Source organism: Myotis nattereri (genome assembly GCF_964212035.1).
Source record: "Myotis nattereri genome assembly, chromosome: 2".
Lineage (NCBI taxonomy): Eukaryota > Metazoa > Chordata > Mammalia > Chiroptera > Vespertilionidae > Myotis > Myotis nattereri.
In genome coordinates this window covers 197,394,700-197,417,395 of record NC_138076.1, presented here as the reverse complement: position 1 = coordinate 197,417,395, position 22,696 = coordinate 197,394,700, and the positions used below count along the sequence as shown (strand labels likewise).

Sequence of the window (22,696 nt, the reverse complement as noted above, 5' to 3'; positions counted from 1 at the left end):
GATTTTCCTTGATTGGCAGAAAAACCATATAATCTTCAAAGTATCTGTAATTTTTCTCAATCCAATGAGTTTTTATTGAGCCCTACTTTGAGACCCTTTTTTGCTTCTCTCAGCACAACGTTTGTCAGTTGCCTTTTCATTGATTCTAAGTGTTGGTGACCAAGAAAAAAGGGAGAAAGCCAGATTTCCACCAATCCACTAGGTCTGTCTGCCCTAGTAATTGGTAAGTGAATATAAAAAATCATGGGCTTTGTGATATGGGTGGATTTAGCTTTGCCTCCTTTCAAGTACCTTAAAACACAGAGTCACAGCCATGAGGGAAATCATTTTAATAGCTTCAATGTAGGAAAGCAATTACTGTTTTCACCCAGCATTTTCACATATACGTTTCTCTACCATATTTTCTATGTCTTCTCAGTAGACCAGCTGAGTGTTTGAAGTTAATAATTGATTGGATTTTTGTTTTCAGACTGGGGAAAAACTTGCATTCCAAAGTAAAAAGAAGACTACGACACTACCCTACTTAAGAATATAAATCATGAATGACTGGTTACCCACCTAATAAAAGTTCCAGGTGAGAGGGAAGTAGATATATATAGTTTCACTGTACTTTTTATATGATGAAGATAATCCCAATACAGAAAACAATGGATAATATTCACCACAATCTAATAGAAACAACCCCCAACTCTTAGGGAGGTGAGAAAGGCTTGTATATACAGCCCTACCAGACCACAGGAAATTTCACACTTTTCTGAATAAGATTTATCTTTTGCATTACTCTAATTTTTGTATTACAAAACTTTAAATATGACAGAAAAGAGCTGTGTGTGTGTGTGTGTGTGTGTGTGTGTGTGTTTTACCATAATATGAGATCAAAGTGTCATATTGGTATGATAGCAGGAATCTTTTTAAATTAATTTTAAATAAATAACATTACTAAAAAGACATTTTGCAGAGAACAAGAACATTAGAAACTAAGACAGGATATGGGAGAGAAAGCATTTGTGCAGGGAATTGGTTCAAAGGTTACACTGTCTAAGAATAGAACATACTCTTCTTAAATCATCACCACCGTTGTCACCGACACTCTACAGCCACTGGCTCCCGGCTGAGCGTGGTGCTTCCTTGAGCTCTTGAGCAGAGGTCACCTTTTAATAAAGGACAATTCTTGCTCAGACACGTTGTTCCATAAGCACAGGAAACCAAATGTTTCTGTCCAGTCAAAGTGATTTCAGCAACTTCTCAGTGATTCTATGGTTGCCAACTTTGTCTCCCTTCTCACATCAAGTAGATGCCAAAAGTGTCTTGCACAATGGCCTCTATGCAGAGTACCTCCAGGAAAGATCTATTGTGGGAGACTGCATGCACTGGGATGTATGTTTAAACATCTGTTTTAGATTATGCTCAAAGTTTATAGTTATGGTACAGTAAAAATAAATACTTAGTCTTTGACCCAGGTTTCCTGGCATAGACCTCCTAAAGCAATGGTTCTCAACCTTCTCGCCCTTTAAATACAGTTCCTCATGTTGTAACCCAACCATAAAATTATTTTCGTTGCTACTTCATAACTGTAATGTTGCTACTGTTATGAATCGTAATGGAAATATGTGATATGCAGGATGGTCTTAGGTGACCCCTGTGAATGGCGGTCATTCAACCGCCAAAGGGGTCCCGATCCGCAGGTTGAGAACCGCTGTCCTAAAGGCTCTGAAAATGTTCTTTTAAGTGCTAATTTCAGGATGGGGTTGGTCACCAGGGAAACCAACCATGTGATGAGAGACTTAAAACTTTCATCCCTGCCCTAGCCAGTCTGGCTCAGCGGATAGAGCCTCGTGTCACGGACTGAAGGGTCCCAGGTTCTATTCCAGTCAAGGGCACAAACCTCCATTGCAGGCTCTATCCCCGACCCTGGTTGGGGCTGTGCAGGAGGCAACCAATCAATGTGTCTCCCCCACATTGAGGTTTCTCTCTGTGTCTTCCTCTCTCTTCCACTCTCTCTAAAAACAAACAAGCAAAAAACATCTTTCATCCCTACACCTTCATCTTTGAGGGGGCAGAGGGGTTGGAGGTTGAGTTCAATCAGCAATGGCTCATGATTTAATCAGTAACACCTACGTAATGAAGCCTCTATAAAAGCCCCATGCTGACAGGTTTCAAGGAGCTTCTTAGTGGGTGGAAACCCAAAGACAGCGTGGGAGCTCTGCTCCTCCCATCCCCTTCATCTTGCCCTACTCATTTCTTTCTTTGCCTGTTCCTCAGTACTATCCTCTATAATGAACTGGTCATCATACCTAAAGTGCTTTCCTGAGTTCTGTGAGTTGTTCTAGCGAATTATCGAACCTGAGAAGGCATCGTAGGACCACCCACATCATAGTATGCTGGGCAGAAGTGTGGGTAGCCTGGCTCCTCATTTGCAGCTGGCATCTGAGGTGGGGGCAGCCTTGGATTGAGCTCTTTTCTTAAAAAAATTTTTTTATTGATTTTTTACAGAGAGGAAGGGCGAGGGATAGAGAGTTAGAAACATCGATGAGAGAGAAACATCAATCAGCTGCCTCCTGCATACCTCCTACTGGGGATGTGCCCAAAACCAAGGTACATGCCCTTGACTGGAATCGAACCTGGGACCCCACAGTCCACAGGCCGACGCTCTATCCACTGAGCCAAACTGGTTAGAGCTGGATTGCGCTCTTAATCTGTGGAGTCTGCACAAGCTCTGGGTAGTAGTGTTGGAAATGAGTTGAATTGTTGGACACCCAGTTGGCCTCAGAGAATTGTGGAACTGGTTGGTGTCAGGAAAACCACACAAGTGGCCCATCTGGGATTATGTAAATTAAGGCAGTGCTCAGCTAGGAAATGTCTTCGGGGCTTCTCCTACACCCCTCCTCCTCCTTGGCCCCTATTCCGCACACATTGCTCTTCATACCCCACCCCAAGCCCAGCCGAGGCACTATGTGATGAAAAATGATAGAGCTGGCAGTGAAATCATCATTATGGGTACATGCTTTTTATAGAAACTATTCAAGAAAACAATCCTTTAAGACCGAAAGACCTTAAGAAAAAGTAAACATCTAGGCTGTACATATCCAGACTTATTCGGACTGCTCAGGAGTCCAAGGGCCAGAAAAAAGAGCCTTTGAAATCCGACGTCCATTGTGCAGAGAGAATAGCTACTCTCTCTCTCTCTCCAGGAAATTTTTTTTCACCATATACAGAACTAATAAAGGACCCCAAACAGGGAAAATCCTCTTTAAAATATCAAAAGCTCTAATCAGAACAGAAAGCATGAGTTGTGCAATCAACCATGAAGTGCACAGGGCATAAAGGCTGGACGCATGTTCATGGCCAGTGGTTCAGGGTTTGGGGAAAGAACTGAAGGAAACATTTTTTGGGTAGAGGATCTAACAAAAATGCTTATATTCAATGTGTTATAAAACTGAATGTCCCTCATTCTCTGTGGAGATGTGAAGGTATAAATTCTGAGGTAGTGCTTATACGCGGTTCCATTTCACTTTACATCGTTGTCTTTATTTTCAGAAAATGATTTTAAAGCTTTCTCAAGTCCTGTTTTTATACGCTGGAAAAACTGTTTCACCAAGAAAGGAAGGTTGCATTTATTGAGGATTGGAAATGGGCTAGAGTCTTTGTTTTATAGAGTTCATTTCATTTGTAAATTAACTGTTAAAATGGAGGTTAAAGGAAAATGGGATTGAACTATGGGTCACATTGCAGAATGTATTTTTAATCATGAGTGGGTGACGTGTGTGATGTTTTCTCCCTACTTCTACATTAAAAAAAAATAAACTTTAAGCCAGAAATTATGTTTCCTGGTTCCTTTAGAACACTTCTAACTCCCACAAAGTAGAATTAACTGAACACCCTTATGTCCTTATCACCAACTCATTCTGCAATTCGGCTTCCTAGGAAGCAGACCCCCAAGAGGGAATGTGGCTTTCAGGACATTTATACAGGAGTACCATTGGGATCAACACTTATGGAGAAAGGAAAGAAAGCAGAATTAGGCAGAGAAAGAAGATGGGCTGCAATGCAGTCACACACAACAAAGGACTCCGCCAACCCCACGGGTAGATTTGCAGCTGGGATGGCCCTTCAAAGTTGTCCCTAATCCTGGTAGGGGAGGTTAGGTCTTTGTACCCCCATATCAACCAGTAATTGGACGCAGATTTCCCCCAAGAAAGAGACCACATCCTTTGGCTAGGGGCAATTCTTGGAGAGGGCTGAGAGCGGAAGGCTGTCAGGCAACACATCCCCAAAGCTGGGAAAATAAGGTCTTCAGTCCTGGAGGGGAGATCTGGGGCTCAGTGCAGGGACCGTGGCAGACATAAATATTGAATTCAGTGGTTAACTCCAGAACCATTAAACAAGTGGCCATATGGCAAAATGCATACTAGTATATAACCAATATAAGCTAAGGGCAGATTTAGAGTAATAACTAAGTAAGAATTCATATACCAAATTTCCACATGGGTCATGGTCAAACAAGCTCAATACAGTTCCAGGATGACTTCTATTAGTCACTTTATTTGATTACTCTTGGGAATATCCTCCTCTCTAGAGTATGAGGAAGAGAATTAGAAATTAAAGAGTAGGAAGAAGATTCAGTAATATCTTCCCAAAACCTTGACTATGAAAAAATTCAATAATCTCACCTGAAACCTAAATTCCCTATGGAAGACCTACAATTTTTCATAAGATTTCCAAAAGCTGGAGCTAGAAAACTGTCTAGATTACTACTGAGCCCACGGAGGAGGAGACTGAAGTCAGGTGAGATTGGGAGGAGGGCTTCAGGGAGCAGAGGCATTCGTGGTTGACAGGCCTGGTGGGAGGGGGTTTGGAGGACAGTTGGGCAGCAGGGGAGACAGCAGAGCCCAGAGGTTAGGGACATGTTCTGAGGAGCCAGTCTGTGTAGGTGTGAATCCTGGCTCTCAGATTAGCTGAGGGAACTTGGGCAAGTCACTGAAACTCTTCAGGCCTCAATTTCTCACACGTACAAAAAGGATAAGAACAGTATTTACCTTAACTCAACACAAAAATCTAAAGTCACATGCTAAACTTCAGAATGTATGTATTAATTTCATATTGCTGCTATAACAAATTTACAACAAACCTAGTGGCTTACAATACACCTTCATTCTCTTACAGTCTTGGAGATAAGAAATCTGAAACCAGTTTCACTGCACCAAAGTTGAGATGCCAGCAGGACTGGTTCCTTCTGGAGGCTCGAAGAGGAGAAACTGTTGCCGAGCCTTGTAGAGGCTTCTAGGGGCCACCTGTGCTCCTGGACTTGCAGCCCCTTTTTTCCATCCTCAACATGCATCACTCCAACCTCTGCTCCCATTATCACATCACCTTCTCTCCTGTTGTCAAATCTCCCTCTGCTCCCTTTTGTAAAGAACTTCTGATTACATTTCGGGACAACCTGGATGGTCCAGGATAATCCCCTACTTTGATATCAGATCTGTAAGGCAATAGGTTCTGGGGATTAGGATGTGGATATCTGTAAGGGCGGGGCATGATTCAGGCTACCACAGTGTGTGATTAAATCAGATAGTTTAGATCAGGGGTCCTCAAACTTTTTCAACAGGAGGCCAGTTCACTGTCCCTCAGACCGTTGGAGGGCCGGACTATAGTTTAAAAAAAAACTATGAACAAATTCCTATGCACACTACACATATCTTATTTTGAAGTAAAAAAACAAAACAGGAACAAATACAATATTTGTATTTGCATGTGGCCCATGGGCCGTAGTTTGAGGACCCCTGGTTTAGATCATAGAAATATCATATTTATGTCATATTTACTTAACACAATTTTGGTAATTAAAGTTATGGAGTTAATTCTGTTTAAAAATTTATGGCATTCCTGAAAATGCCTATTGTGCCGGAAGTTTTTAGTGTTCACTAACATACATCCTTGCTCCTCTACAATCCTCTACATGCTGGCTCATTAGGAGGAGGCCAATAGGATATGGGTAGAAATTATGGTTGCTGGCTCTTAGAATCACCCTTATGTATTGTCTAAAATGGGACACTTCTAATAATACCAGGAAAAATAGTAACCATTACTCCAAATCAATAGGCATACATTGTGGCTGTCACAGGCAATGCGCATGCATGGTCACCCTACTTGAAAGCACCTTGTAAATTCCCCAGCCCTCTTCTCCTGCTATGGTGACCTGAGAGGCCATGTAGTCTAGACAGTATAGTTACAGGTTCAAGGAGAGTTCCCTTCACTGGACTTTGCATAAGAAAGAAACCTTTATAGCCACAGAAATGTAGGGTTACTTGTGAGCACAGCCTAGCCTACCCTTTCCTGACTCAAACATGCATGCCTAGCAAGCTTGCTCTACCCTAACCCTATTTCTGAATAGAGGGAAATTCCATCAGAGTAAGATTTTACTCCACCGAAAGGACAGGGATTGGAATCTCAGCAGCAAAGTTATAGGAAAATATGCTGTAACTGAGCACAATGAGGCTGGGTTCCCTCCTAAGGGGTTGGTTTGGGTCTGCCTATGGGCTTTTGACCGGAGAAACAGTAATGAAATCTCTTGAGCTCGAACAGTACTTGGCATTTCTTGATGCTTTTAGGAAGGTGCTCATTGGACTTACTGTCTGGCAACTAAAAAGGAGGCTCTTTTTTAGAGCAAAGGATTTAAAAATAACGTGAACTGATGTTTGCATTTTGTTTATGGGACTTTGTTGCTTAAAATCAAAGCATGACAGGCTTTGTTAGTTAGCAGAAACATTTATTTCTTTCTCGTGCAACCACTGCAGGAGCAACCTGGAGGGCAGAGCTGCTCATGCTGACTTCTTTATTCACATCAGTATACATCGCAAGCACCTGCAAACCATTCTTATAATGTGACCAACTCTGACCAGCAATTTCTGATAGTTTGTAATTTATAAAGAAATGTTACATAAATTATTTTAAGTCTTTTTAGAATTTTCAACTTAAGCAATCAGCCTTTGTCAATATTAGTAAGAGGACGTGAGGAAGAAGAGGACAAGGAAAGAGGAGAAGGACAGAGAGGAGGAGGAAGGGCAGAGGTAGGTGGACTCGGAACCCACCACTGAACCTCCCTGCACATTTACTATGCACTGTATGCCATTAAGCACTTTTGGTTAATAATGACTCTGTTGCCAAAATAAAATGTGTCACTATTCATAAGGATTTTTGGTTCATCAAAAGCATAGCTTAATGGTTTTCTGGGGAATTATGCTAAGTGAAAAAATGCCAGCCCCCAAAGATTACATACTATATGGCCCCTTTAATACAACATTCTTGAAATAAATTTATAGAAATGGAGAGTAGCTTAGTAATTGTCAAGGAGCTGGGTCAGGAACAGGAGTGAGGTGGAAGTTGGAGTATCTGTGAAAGGACAACGAGGGGTCCTTGTAAGGATGAAATTGTTCTGCATCCTGACTTTATTAATGTCAGAATCTGGTTGTGATATTGGACTATAGTTTTGCAAGCTGTTACCACTGGGAAAAACTGGGTAAAGGGCACACAGGATCTCTCTATATTGCTTCTTATAATTGCATGTGAATCTGCAATTTTCTCAAATCAAAAAAAAGTTAATTAAAAAGGATGGTTGAAAAATAATATGAAGAATACATCTATTAAATATCCTTTTAGTCTTTTCAAAATTAGCAAACAGTTAGACAGGCGAAAGGCCACTAATGAAGGTAGCTGCTAATGGTCAAATAAAAAAAAAAAGACTCATTTCACATTATTTTTAAGTCTGGGAAAGATAAAGACAACCACCATGCAGTGAATGCTTACCACTGGCATTGTGCTGGCACCATACTCACTGGGTTGCAAGCTGTTTCTAATGTAATCCTACAAGCAGAGTAGCTATTACCAATGCACAGGGAGGGAGTGAAGTAACTTGCTCCCAGTCACACAGCAATGGATGGTGGAAACAAGAATTGAATCATGCTTTCATCCACTGAGACACATCGCTTTCAAGACCTTCAACAGAATCTGATTGACCTGGGGTGTTTAAGGGTTAATGACTTGTCCACTGGACCACAAGGGCAAAATGGGGGCTACAATGAGCCTGGTGCTCTTCCCACTGTACTCTGCTCTCACGGGTAGTTGAAAAAAGGACATAATGGCATTAGCTGCCTGAGATTCAGGTGGAATAAGAACAAACATCTCAAACACTTGTTGAAAGTATTAACAAGAAAAATGAGTAAATGTACACCTGCTTCTTCTTTGGGAATTTATTTAGTGACAAGGAAAATGTGTCGAGAAAATTTCCAAAAGATTGCCAATTGACTCAACTATATGAGGCAAAAACCAATATCCTCCTGAAATGAAAACCTAGTCCCACCGTTAGAGGCCCAGTTTTTTAATCAAGACAAACCCATTTAGAAAAATGAATGAAGCAAATGAAAGTAAACACTTAGCTCCGTTTTCAGCAAAATAGAAAGCAGTGAACAGATTTGCTAATGATACCCATGCCTCTCACCTCCTTGGAAGTTATACAAGTGACTAAATTTCAGGGAGATTTTCCCTTTTTTTCTGAAATACACTTATATCCTGAATGAATCCAGGCTTGCTTTATCAAGCAATGAACAACCTTCTCGCCACTTTTATACTAAACATACAATATCAGGTTTATGATTATATTTTAGTTTAAATTATATCCAAGTACCATTATACCTCCAAATCCCATGCCTAACAAAAGTGGGACCAATGCTTTGAGCACAGATAACACAAAGACTCTGGGTTCCTTGATGAAGGAAAGCGTGTTTCACCTTGACACTATTGCTGGCAAGTCTCCGAGAGATGAGCATTTTGAAAATGCTATAAACAGCTTAGCCTTTTCTTAGCATTTTGAAGAGCACATTAATAGCCTGGCCTTTTCTTAAGGGCTTTCTTTCTCCTTTAGCCAAATGTGACAGTTAGATGTGAACAGTGAGAAGATGGAATCCAAGCCGGCGCTGTGTTTGAAAAGCAGTGTGGAACTGATGTCATCCAGCATTGTCTTCAAAAGAATATGAGAATATTAAGTGGATGTCTCATAGACTTACACACAAAGGATACTCTTCACTTGAGGACAGAATGATAATGTCTCACAGAAGAAAGATGTAATTCTAGATGCCCCGAAAATCTATTCAGACAGCTCGTGGCTGGTATAAAACAAAGAAAAAATAACACAAAACTCTTAGAAGAAAGAAAGAGAGAAAGAAAGAAAGAAAGAAAGAAAGAAAGAAAGAAAGAAAGAAAGAAAGGAAGAAAGAAAGAGGGAAAGGAAGAAAGAAAGAAAGAGAAAGAAAGAAAGAGGAAGTTTCAATTGAACCAACAAAAGTTATATTAATAGATTTAATTTTGTTAAGACTTAATAAGCACCTACTATGGAATATGTGGAACCTTGTGCCCATGATGTAAAGGAGAGTTTAAAAAGAGTACTGTCATTGACACCATTTGGCATACTGTGTTAAAAGGAAGAGGCACACACTAGTGTAATAAAATTAGCCAAAGGAAATTAAACAGACTAGCTCTACTCTCTAGGATTTAAGATCCCAGAAAAAGTGAAATGGAAGCTGTCCCACATAAGTAGGGGTGCATGCAACCCCATCCAACACCCAGAAAAACTGCATAGGTTATTTCAAAGGGTACCTTGAGAGTCCACCTAGTTTATCCTCTCCTGTCTGGGTATAGACACACTAAGCAACTCCATGACAGTTACCCAGCATATTTGGGGAGAGATGCTGATAGATTTTAAAAATTGCCTAAGCAGGTTGCCAGAAAGCACTTCATTATAACATATTTTGATAACAAAATATTAAGGACTGAGACATAAAGTACAGGCTTGAGAGAAAGTGATGAAAGAAGGGTTCTGAGTTAGAGTAATATAGGTTATTACCAATTTTAGCATGATAATATAGCAAAAGATAGGATACTAGCATTGTGGAGCAATAATTTCAGCTGATAGGCAGGGGTCATCCTATCTAATAAAAGAGAAACATGGTAATTAGCCGTATGTCCCCTACCCTTCCCATTGGCTAATCAGGGCGATATGCAAATTAACTGCCAGCCAAGATGGCAGCCGGCAGCCAGGCAGCTGGAAGCTAACATGAGGCTTGCTTGCTTCAGTGACGGAGGAAACCAACGTTCCCCACCTGCCTTGCTGGCCTCTGAGCTTGCAGTTTGAAACATTGTTACAAATATAGAAGCTAAACAAAACCCCAGAAACCGTCTTTCAGCCAGCCGGGATCACAGAGCTGGAGTTGATACAGTGTTTCGATTATAGAACCCAAACAAACCAGATACCTGCTTTCAGCAGCAGAGGCCTCAGAGCTGGAGCCAGAGCTAAAGCTGGCCCAGAATAACAAAGAAAAAAAGGAGCAGTTGGGAGCTTCAGTCACCCGCCAGCCTGAAAACAGCCCTCAGCCCCTCACCAACACTGGCCAGGCCCCCCAGTGGGGACCCCCACCCTGAAGGGTGTGTGACCAGTTGCAAACAGCCATCATCCCCTCACCCAGGCTGGCCAGGCACCCCAGTGGGGACCCCCACCCTGATCCAGAACACCCTTCAGGGCAAACCAGCCGGCCCCCACCCGTGCACCAGGCCTCTATCCTATACAGTAAAAGGGTAATATGCCTCCCGGCACCGGGATCAGCATGACAGGGGGCAGCGCCCAAACTCCCTGATCGCCCTGCAGCTCTGTGTGTGACAGGGGACGGGGCCACAACCTGCCTATCTGCCCTGCTCTGTTTGTGACAGGGGAAGGCGCCCCAACCCCTTGATCAGCCCTGCTCTGTGCCTGATAGGGGGGAGCTCCCCAACCCCCTGATCGCCCTGCAGCTCTGTGTGTGACAGGGTACAGCGCCCCAACCCCCTGATCAGCCCTGCTCTGTGTGTGACAGGGTGCGGCGCCCCACCCCCCACCCCCCCACGGGCCCTGCTCTGTGTGTGATGGGGTAAAGCCATATTCTCCCCATCGGCCCTGCCCTGAGTGTGACAGGGTGCAGCGCCCAACCCCCTGATCCGCCCTGCTCTGTGTGTGACACGAGGCGGTGCCCCAACTCCCCTATCAGCCCTACTCTGTGAGTGACGGGGAGGATCTCCTCAACCCCCTGATCGGCCCTGCTCTGTGCGTGACAGGGGGGAGCTCCCCAACCCCCTGATGGGCCCTGCTCTGTGCCTGACAGGGTACGGAGCCCCAACCCCCCTTATTGGCCCTGCTCTGTGCACGACAGGGGTTGGCACCGCAACCTCCCCATCGACCCTGCCTTGAGTGTGACAGGGGGCGGTGCCCCAATCCCCCAATTGGCCCTACCCTGAGCATGACTGAGGGTGGCAACGCAACCTCCCAATCCACCCTGCTCTGTGCATGACAGGGGCAGCGCCCCAACTCCCCAATCAGCCCTGCTCTGAGCCGACCAGGGGCTGCACCTAGGGATTGGGCCTGCCCTCTGTCACCCGGGAGCAGGCCTAAGCCAGCAGGTCGTTATCTCCCGAGGGGTCCCAGACTGCGAGAGGGCACAGGCCGAGCTGAGGGACCCCTTCTCCCCTCTGAATGCACAAATTTTTGTGCACTGGGCCTCTAGTCCTATATAAGAAAAGGGTAATATGCAAATCAACCGAATGTTGGAACAACTGGAATGCCTGTGGCCCCTAGCCCTGGTCAGCCCCACCCCGGAGCAGGCACCCCCACCCCCATTGGGGTGTGCCAGCTGGACCCCACCAGTGCACGAATTCGTGCACCAGGCCTCTAGTAAGAACATAAAAGGCTATAGAGCATAGGTAGTCATATGATAGAATCAATACATCAGACATAAAATTAAAGATGCAAATGACTAAACAAATGAATATATGTAAACATATCTGTGACTCTGTGTCTCCTTCTAGCTGTCCTTTTACCTTCTCTATACTTCTTACTGAAAACATCTTAAAGATAATAATTATTTTGGTGACCTTATCTCTAAATAATTCTGTGATTGATGTCAATATCTGATCATAAACACGTACAAAAATGATCATTTTAAGAATAAAAAATAAGGGAACATGAGTACACTAAATTTAGCCCCGTGGGAAAAAAAATACACATGAATAATGTACATAAAAATGCAGTGGAAGTCATTAGAATTTAACTGTTATTACAGAATTTTTTAAGTTAAATTCAAAATATTTTTAAGAAAACATATTGCATAAACTATTTTATGTCCAGCTACAGCTTGGGGGAAAATGGCAGGCATTAGGCTGCAGTGGTGCTTCTCAGAGCAAACAGAGGAAGTTTTGAGTTGGCTGAGATAAGTGTGGAGCTTCTCTCATCCACCTGAGCCTCCCACATACTGTTAGCAGTCTCACTGCACTCTCACCTGCCACGGGCCTCTTCTCCTCACACGTCTGCCTCACTCCTGTGTCCAGGAAGCCAAGTGTTGCTAGAGAAACATCACAAGCCAAGTAACTTAGAGTCCCAACAAATCAATGACTCCTAAATCTCCATGTGGCCCTCACTCCTTTTATTTCTCTTTGGTCAGCTTTCCTGCCCATCACACTCAAAGACTGTGAATATTCAAAATCTTCATCTACCTCTCTCTCTCAGAAGACCATGCCCTCAATCCTCTAACCCACTCCAATAGTAGAAAAACTTGCCTCCACTTCATTGAGAAATGAGAACCACTGAGTATAAACTGCCCCAGCTTCTCTCACCCTTTCCCAGCTCCATCTGCTACCCCAGGACCTAGAGAAAAGAAGTATCTTTCCTCTGCTTCCAGGCAGCTATCTCACTTGTGTTATCAATGTCTTTCTGCCCCCACCCTGATCCCTAAAGGCTGTGTTCCATCAGCACTTATCCTTCTTCTAGACAGGCAACCCCTACCCTCCTGGCCCTTTTCCCTTCCCACCATTCCTGTCCTAACTTCCTCCCTAGTCTCTGTGTCTCTCTCCAAACTTCTTACCCAGACCTCCTTAAAGTCTCATCTATACTTGCAACTTTAATTTTCCCACTCTTACTCCTCAACTTCCTGTAGCACCTGCTCCCACTATTCCAATGGAACATTCAGTGGGTATAATTTAATTAAAGACACAGATCCTGGATTTTTAAGCAGAACTATATTTGACTCCTGCCCCCTCCACTTAGAAGCTGGGAGACGTTGAGCACACTGCTTAATTCCCCTGTGCATCAGTTTCCTCATCTCCAAAATTAGGATAATAGTAGTAACCAACTTAATAGGATTCTTATAATATTAAATGAAATAATAAAACACTGAACAATGTTTTCACATGCCCTGTGCTCAACAAATATTAACCATGAATATTATTACTACTGCCACTATTAGTAGTGATCATTTTAGTGATTACTATCATTATTGTCAGATATTATTCTGGGTCTAGCTAAAAATCCTGAACTACAAAAAATATCCTACTGAACTCATGCAGCCCAGAAAAGCTCTTTGGTAATATCCTTATACAATGTGTCTTATCACTTGGCCTAGATCAACCTTCCCTACCTTGAACCAGATCTCTTCTTGAAATCTCCTCTCCAAACTTATTCTGTGTGACTCTAGTCAGTTCAGTTCACACACACACGCGCGCGCGCACACACACACACACACACACACACCCCACTGATATACTGATTAGGTAAATTTATTTGTATCATGTGAACAAGTATGAAATATAAAATTAGCTGAGTGCAGGAACATTAACCTATGCTGCCTTTGCAACAAGAAAAGTGTCTACACCAATGTTCTGCATGCAGCTGGAAGTCGATAATTACTGATGGTGACCTGTCCTTCCCATGATCAGTCACAGCAAGAACAGAAAGAATATTTTTAGCATCATGTTTGAATCCTACCTGGCAACTTGGAAACGGCAATAATTTGAACCTATACAGGCAATTAAAAGGAAGTTTTATTATTAGTTGACCAGAAATTGTACCTCATGGTCATTTATATTTTGTGAGTAATCACTGAGAAGGTTAGCATGGAGCACTCATTCCCTACCTTCATCTCCTCGCTATTCTGTTTCTTTTTGTCACAAGCTGTGTGTGCAATATCCATTTTAATTAGAAAGAGGCAATAAAAGGCAAAGGTGATTGCAATAGGTATGTTCAGTACAGAACCAAATTGCACAGCAAGATCTCATTCCGGTGATAAAAACAACTTCACTAAGGCATGTAATTTTGCCTAACAATTTGTTTCTTGGAACAAGCTCCTAACGCCCACGCCCCCGGCCAGCACTACTCGGTAAGTCTGGCTTCAGTGGAAGCATTAGCAGGGGCTTCACCTGGGAGGCACCTCCTCTCGGACCTGTGACCCTTTCACCACTGGGGTCTTGTGTTGGGATCCAGCACACTGACCTCATTCCTCTAGGATTCAACAGTGATTTACTTTACAGAGAAAATGGGTTCTAGTTCTCTGTCTACCTTTAACACTTTTCTTCTCTTTGTCTATCAGTATTTCAAAACAAATGTGGATCCTAAAAGTCTGTTTAAAATTAGTTAACTAAGGGATGAAGAATTCACACATTCACACATGGAAGGGAGGACCATGGTAGGGATGATGATGGTGATGATGATGATGATAATGATGGTGGTGAAATAGCTAATATTTACTAAACATTTGTTTGGACTAGGCCCTATGCCAAATACTTAACATATATTATTTGCTTTAGTAATCACAACTGTGAAAGATTGGCATTATACTCCATTTTCCATTTGAGAAAACTTGCTTAGGGTCATATGACTAACAAGATTCAAGGTTGGGACTTCAAGTCTAGTCTGTCAAAAGCCAAAACCCATACAAAATCATGTGTCTTCTTTTCTGTGACCTGCTTTTAACCACAGTTTGATCAAACTTAGGTTTAAGTTTTACTTTATTACCAATGGCTTGCTACAGTAAATCTATATATTTCTATACTAGAAAATTAAGTTCCCCATTTTAAAAAATGGGAAAGAACATGAATGGTCAAATAAATATTTTTAAAAAGCAAATATTAAATTTCAAGTGTTTAACACGAAATGGAATTTAATTCAATTGAAGAAGCAATAACTAATTAAAATAATATACAGGGAACTGTAAGAATTGAAAGATTAAGTTAGCATTGTCCCTATCCCCCAAGAAACTAATGATATAGTGGGAGGAACACAGTGTAATATTTCAGGTCTTACTTCAAATGTCATATCCTACGAGAGGTCTTCCTTTGTAAAACTTTATTTACAAAATAGGCTGTGGGACAGATATAGTTCATAGGCTTCAGTTTGCTGACCAATACTCTAACATATCACCCTTTTTTTTCCTTCATAGTACTTAACAAATCTTAACTTATCTAGTTTATTGATTTATATACTATTTGCTTCACAATAATAGTAGCTCCAAGATAGTGGAGTCCTTGTTGTTTATTCTGACCTTGCTCTCCAGGTTCTAGAAAGAACCTAATGCACAGACAGTTCACTCTAAATATGTATAGACTGCCTGGCTGGTGTGGCTCAGTGGTTTAGTATCAACCTATGAACTAGGAGATCACGATTCAATTCCCAGTCAAGGCATATGCCTGGGTTGCTAGCTAGATCCCCAGTAGGGGCATGCAGGAAGCAGCCAATGATTCTCTTTCATCATTGATGTTTATATCTCTCCATCTCCCTCTCTGAAATCAATAAAAATATTTTTAAAAATAATACCTATTCACTAACTAAATGAACAAATACTATTTCACAAAAGGTGAAACACAGACTACCAACAAACTCATGAACTACTAGTATATTTGGCCTTATTAATAAAAAATTTTAAAAAGTGAAAATGTCATTTTTCACTTGTCATACCTACCATGGTTAGAAGAAGAGAAGGAGGCAGAGGGGGAGTGAGAGAGGGGAGGAAACTAGGAGAAGAAAAACATGTGTAGATGAACATGAGGGGGAAATGGCCCCCTCATCTACCACTGATGAGCAAAAATATTGGTGCAACATTTCTGGAGCCATTTGTAATTATACATCAAAATGTACATGCCATTTCAAAAATAGGCAGAAGACTGAACAGACATTTCTCCAAAGAAGATACACAAATGGCAAATAAGCACATGAAAAGATGCTCAACTAAATTAGTCATTAGGAAAATACAAATCAAAATCACAATGAGATAGCACTTTCACTCATTATAATGGTGATCATCATCCAAAAAAAAAAGAAAAAGGAAAATATCAAGTGTTGGTGAGGATGTGAACAAACTAGAACCCTTGTGCATTGCTGGCAGGAATGTAAAATGGTTTCATTTCTGAAGAACTCACAGTAAAAAAAAAATGCATATGTACTTTTTATTCCAAAATCTTATTCCTAAGAATTAACTCTGAGAAGATGATGCAGAAGAGTGAAATATGTTTATACTAGAATCTATCACCCTCAAGATCCATGAATAAAATGTGGTTATTTAAATAAAGCCTGACACAACAAATAGGTAAAATAGACTCTTATGAGGCGTTAGATACAAGAAGGTAGGCCTTTCAAGTAAAAATATGTCCATAACATTATTATTGAATGAAAAAAGCAAGTTACAGATGCATGTACATTATGATTCTACTGATGCAAAAAATACAAAGTTTATATATATATCATGGGAAACATTTGAGATATTCTCCAAAATGTTAATAGTGGTTATTCTCTAAATGGTAGATTTGAAATGACTTTAACATTATTCTCTTCATAATTTTCTGTATTAGTTGATTTTTTAAAGAATATTTTTTAAACAAAATAACATGCTCTCATAAATTCATGTTTATCACTCACATTAAGAAGGGTTAGTCCCTTGATACTTTTATAATAGATGTTTTCTGGATTTCCATTTCCATAGCAACAGTGATACTTATGAGTGAGTGAAATATAGTTTTAAAAGAGATACTTACCTTAGATAGTGGTTGTGTCTCTTTATCACTCATAAACAGACTTATTATTTCTGAGCAACAGTCAATAATCATTTTCTATAAATAAGAAAACAATATAGTAAGGTTGATATTATTGGTAAATATTAGACATTTTAATTATAAACTCTTTATTTCATTTTTATTTTCTTCACTTATCACCTAAATTCAATTTTCAGGTTGAGACTTAGAGGGGTATTTAAAAACTACAGGATGTCCACAAACGACAATAAGATTTTGAAAAATCACTTTTCTTCTCAAAAGAGCATCCTAGAAGAGAGCCCAGAAATGGATTTAAGTAGAGAAGAATGGTTGGGAATTGGGAAAGAAATGGAAAGAGTAAATGAATAGGAAATGAAGGTCAATATCATATGTTGTCTATTGCTGACAGCTCTACCACACACCCTACTGTGTAGACAGAGCTGTGTTTATGTGAATACATCTGACTGATGAGGGGTCTACCCATAGGCAGGGCTGAATTGGTCAAATCCTCCACATAAGGAAGGACAACAGAAGAGAGCTGCAGTCAGTACTGGCCATGTGAGCTGAGAGATCCTGATACAGAGTTGAAGAAGGCAGCCATCGGCCAGATGTGAGATGAATAAGAGGAAGAATCAGAGATGAGTGAGAATTTACCCCCCCTCCCCCCACTCCATGGAGCTTGTGGAAGATTTCCTTTACTGACAATGATAAGTGTCATAACTATAACATTATCAGAGAAAAACTATGCCTGCTGTACAGTCTTGTCAGTATCCATCCCTGAAGGAAACAACAATTTGCTTTTATGGCAGTATTAATATGTACATGTAGTAGCATTCAGGAATTATAATAAAAATAATAAAAGTATATTAATTCTTACATTACAACTGACCACTGCTGGTTAAAACCTAAAAATTAAAAAGCAACAAAGCTATCATTTAGAATTGAAGATCAGATAGAGCTTCACAGACAAGAAAAAGCTAAGAATTCATCACCACAAGCCAGTATTACATGAAATGTTGAAGGGTCTTTAAGAAGAACAAGAAAGCCGAAACCGGTTTGGCTCCGTGGATAGAGCGTTGGCCTGCGGACTGAAAGGTCCCAGGTTCGATTCCGGTCAAGGGCATGTACCTTGGTTGCGGGCACATCCCCAATGGGGGGTGTGCAGGAGGCAGCTGGTCGATGTTTCTCTCTCATCGATGTTTCTAACTCTCTATTTCTCTCCTTTCCTCTCTGTAAAAACTCAATAAAATATATTTAAAAAAAAAAAAAGAAGAACAAGAAAAAAGAAAAAGATAAAAAATATGAACAATATGCTGGCAATAAATATGTATCTATCAACAATTGAATCTGAAAATCAAAATAAATGGACAAGGAATCTAATGAACAAAATAAACTGATGAATAAAATAAAACCAGAGGCATGGAAACATGGAATAGACTGATGAATCTCAGAGGGAAGGGGGGAGGAGGTGGGAAGAGATTAACTAAAGAATCTGTCACCCAAGGACACAGACAATAGGGTGGTAAAGGCCTGGGGTGGGGCAGGATCCAGGTGGAGGAGGGCAATGTGGGGAAGAGAGGGGACGACATCTATAATACTCTCAACAATAAATATTTTTAAAAGCAAGAAATTGAACTTGTAGCCCCAAACCATGTTTTATGACTGAGTTTTGATAAATGCATGGACATAGAAAAGATCAAATTTTAGAGTTCCAAAGCTATAGCTAATTTACTTCAATTTAACAAATATATTTAAGGTACTATAGCAGGTGCCATGGAATACAAAGATGAAGAAATGGGCCCTATCCCCCCAAAGTTTACAATAACTGAGAAAAAAAGATGCAAACACAACTAAATAAAATACCAAGTATAATGTGGTCAGAACATGCATCACTACGACATGTTGTAGGAGCCTAGAGGTGGGATAAGTATAAACCTAGATGACAGGAAAGACTTCCTAGAGAAAGGGTCAGATGAATTGAGAGTTGATAAAGTAGTAGGATTTCAATTGACAGAGAATGGAGACAAGGGCACTCTGGCTGGAGGAAGCCGGGCAAGCAAAAAACAGTGGACATTCAAGGCACATAGGGACCTGAAATGATTTTTCCTGTGGGTTGGTATAGGAAGCATGGCAGTGAAAGTGGTGAGAAATAAGGCTGAAGGGGCAAACTTATACCAGGACAGGTAAAACCAAGGGATTTGGATTTTGTTGTGTAGAAAATTGAGAGGCACTGGACTACGGGAATAATCAAATTGCTTTAAAAAGATAATTCTGGCCACATCTTAAAGGTGAACTGGACTGTTCTAACCAAGAAGTGAGACTTAAGTGTGAACTTAAATGTTCTCATACACACACCAAAAATGGAGAACTGGCCTGATTTAAAAAAAAATGACAAGAGAAAGGTAAATAAGCTGAGAGGCTACTCAAATCGCTTGGGCAGGAAGTAATCATGGCTAAATATGAGCCAGCTTCAATGGGACCAAAAAGGATAGAGGGCAGGTAGGATCTCCCGCATTGGTCAGGGTATACCAGTTTCCTCTGATGAACTTTACAGGCTTCTGGTTCATTGTACTAGACAGAGGAGAACATATATCCACTCCTATATCCTTCTCATTATCGGTCTTTCTATATTTCTAGTTGAGTTCTTAGGACTGGTTAAAGTATATTTTTTACTAGATAAAAGGTTTCAATAACAACCATGATGAGTTACTGTCATGATTTTATTGAGATCTATCAAGCAAAGTGACTGTCCATATCAGTAATCATTCCATATAACAGATGGATAGCAATGTTACCTCATAAATGCCTTTCATTCCCATTTCAAAATTTATCAAACAGAAATTTCACCTCAACAACATTCTGTTTCTTTAGTATTCTCTGAGGTAAACCATGTACATAGGCCAGAAACTGGATTGTTGGGTAGTGAGAGATTTCATGAGGCCTCACTAGCACAGAAATGGAGACAGGGAAGGCGCTAAGCTCACCCATCCCATCAAGAGCTGCTGGAGAAGGGCTGTGGTTGGCAAGGAGCCTGAGAGGACACAGAATGACCCTTGTTCAATCTCTGCCATTTCTCCTTTAACAAGAAGCATCATAATTCTATGAGGAATGGAATTCAATTCTGAGTTGCTTCAAAATTAATAAAGCCAATTCTTTAATTTAGTTGAAATCCTCATCATCTTTCACCTACAATATGGAAAAAGCTTCCTAAATTGTTTTCCATCCTACAAACTCTTGCTTCCCTCATCCCTCTTTACATGCCAGGAGGATTAATTTAGTAAATGTAGTGAGGATCATGAGGTGCCCTTCCAGCTGCCGCCCCACCTTCTCCTATTCCAGCACACATCCTGCCCTGCTTTTCCACGACCCTTTCCTGCAGAGCAATGTTCATTCACCACTCGCTTGTTCAACCTCTATTGAATGCATCCTAAGTGTCATGGAGTGGTAATGGGAAGTGAACAAGACAGAGAGAGGTCATGGTCTGGTGGGAGGGGTAGGAGAGACAGGCTCCCAGCACAGTGGGAAGTCAGAGGAGGAAGCACATAGTTCCACCATCTCTCCGCCCCATCTCCCACCACATTCAGCCTGTACTCTTGCCACAACAGGTGGTTCACTGTCCACCGAATATGAGATTCAGTCCCATGACTTCACCCTCAGTCAGGAATCAGTGTGCTCCACAAGTCTCCAACTAAAAGTTTCACAGGCAAGTATTGAAAAGGCACTGTGTTTCACTTACCAAAGATACTGGAGATAAAAGCCTATCTAATAAAGAGGGAATATGCTAATTGACCCTCATGCTATCACAAAAGATGGTGGCACCCACAACCAATAAGGGGGAAATATGCTAATTTTCCTGCCCTCAAAGATGGTGGTACCCACAGACAATAAGGAGGGAATATGCTAATTGACTTCCCCACCCTCAAAGATGGCAGCACCCACAGCCACAAGATGGCTGGCAGGGGAGGGCAGTTGTGGGTGATCAAGCCAGGAGGGGAGGGCAGTTGGGGGCAACCAGGCCTGCAGGGGAGGGCAGTTGGGAGCAATCGGGCCAGCAGGAGAGGGCAGTGGGAGGCGATCAGGTTGGCAGGGGAGGAATTAGGCGTCGATCAGGCTGGCAGGCAGAAGCAGTTAGGGGCAATCAGGCAGGTAGGCAGGCAAGTGGTTGGGAGTCAGCAGTCCCAGACTGTGAGAGGGATGTCTGACTGCTGGTTTAGGCCCAATCCTACAGGCTAAACCAGGGATGGGCAAACTTTTTGACTCGAGGGCCACAATGGGTTCTTAAACTGGACCCGAGGGCCGGAACAAAAGCATGGATGGAGCGTTTGTGTGAACTAATATAAATTCAAAGTAAACATCATTACATAAAAGGGTACGGTCTTGTTTTTTTTTTAGTTTTATTCATTTCAAATGGCGCGGGCCGTAGTTTGCCCATGGCTGGGCTAAACTAATCCCCTGTGGGATCAGGCCTAAACCGGCAGTCAGACATCCCTCGAGAGGTCCCAGATTAGAGAGGGTGCAGGTTGGGCTGAGGGACACCTCCCCACAGTGCACAAATTTCATGCACTGGGCCTCTAGTTATAAGTAAGACCCCTGAGCCAAGGAATACAAGTTCAAGAGAGAAGAAGAAACATATAAACAAATAATTGCTGAAACAATTTGGTAAGGGCACAAGGTATTTTGAGGTCCAATGGAAAATGGCCTTTCAGTTTATAGGAGCTATAAAATGCTGTCTGAGCTATTTAAGCAAATACAAAGTCTAACTGAAACTTCTCTCTCTCCGTCCTTCCAACTTCCCCTTCCACCCTCATTCTTTTTCTACACACACACACACACCCCAATATGAATGAGATATAAAAAACAATAAATTAGAATCATTGGCATCAAAAGCCCCATTGAGAGGGAAGGATTCCACAACCTTACTTTTTTGTATGGTATAGAATCCAAATAATGGGGGAGATAGGAAAACTGGAAGAAGTCAAGAGAGACTAAGTTGAACTATATAATAAAGAACTGAGCCAGAGCAGGAAGGGGAGAGGAGATAAAACACTCCACACAGACTGAGTTGAATGTAAAGTTTTAGGAGTTTGAGCCAAATGAGACAGATGTTAAAGACTTGCTGTGGATGTCAGAAAGATATTAAAAGCAAGATAGTTGGGGAAAATAAGACTTTAAAGAAGTTTTTCTGTGTACTAGTATTCCCAAAAAAGATTCCCTCTTGGATGTTCTATAAGAGGTGCCATAGAGACTTTGATTGTTTTCTATGGTTTTGAACATCAGATTGATGTTTACTTAAACATCACACTTTGCTTGCTAAAAGGGGGGCACCAGGCAGCTGGCTCATTATGAATGACATCTGGGTACCTAGCCATGCTCCTACAATAATAAGCTCCTCCATGACAGGGATCTAATTGTACTGATTTCTATATGTCCTTCTCTCCCCAGGCCTGGAAAAATTTTGCAAATAACTGTCTCAAAAATAATTTGTTATTTGATGCTAATGTCCAGTTTTATTTGGTTCTATGTTTTCAGAGTACTTTGATATTTGGGATAATCTGACAACACACGAATTCTAATTGCCTTGTTCAGTGATTCTGGACATGTTTGCTGAACTAATCTTGAATGACTTAGTAAACATAGTTTAAGATTTTCATATGAGTATGCTATCATTCCAAAAGGGAGTTTTTGTCTTAAAACCAGGATGGGTAGCATCTTTCATATGCTTTCAAGTACCTGATGAACTCTGAAGATACCCTTAAAACTGTGAATGATAGGTTAAAATAACTCGGTCATTCCGAGCTGGTAGTGTTCATTTTTGAAGAAGGACATA

General features: G+C 41.3%; 1 protein-coding gene across 1 annotated transcript in view; it reads right to left on the bottom strand.

The window, feature by feature from the left end:
• The window catches only part of CFAP54 (cilia and flagella associated protein 54), a gene marked incomplete at its 5' end in the record, with an annotated part of 249,288 nt that overhangs the window by 6,787 nt on the left and 219,805 nt on the right, over positions 1–22,696 (bottom strand). The window contains one exon of the mRNA XM_081083442.1: positions 16,873–16,947. Within this exon, the coding sequence (XP_080939568.1) occupies positions 16,873–16,947 (75 nt within the window). The remainder of the gene's footprint in view (positions 1–16,872; positions 16,948–22,696) is intronic.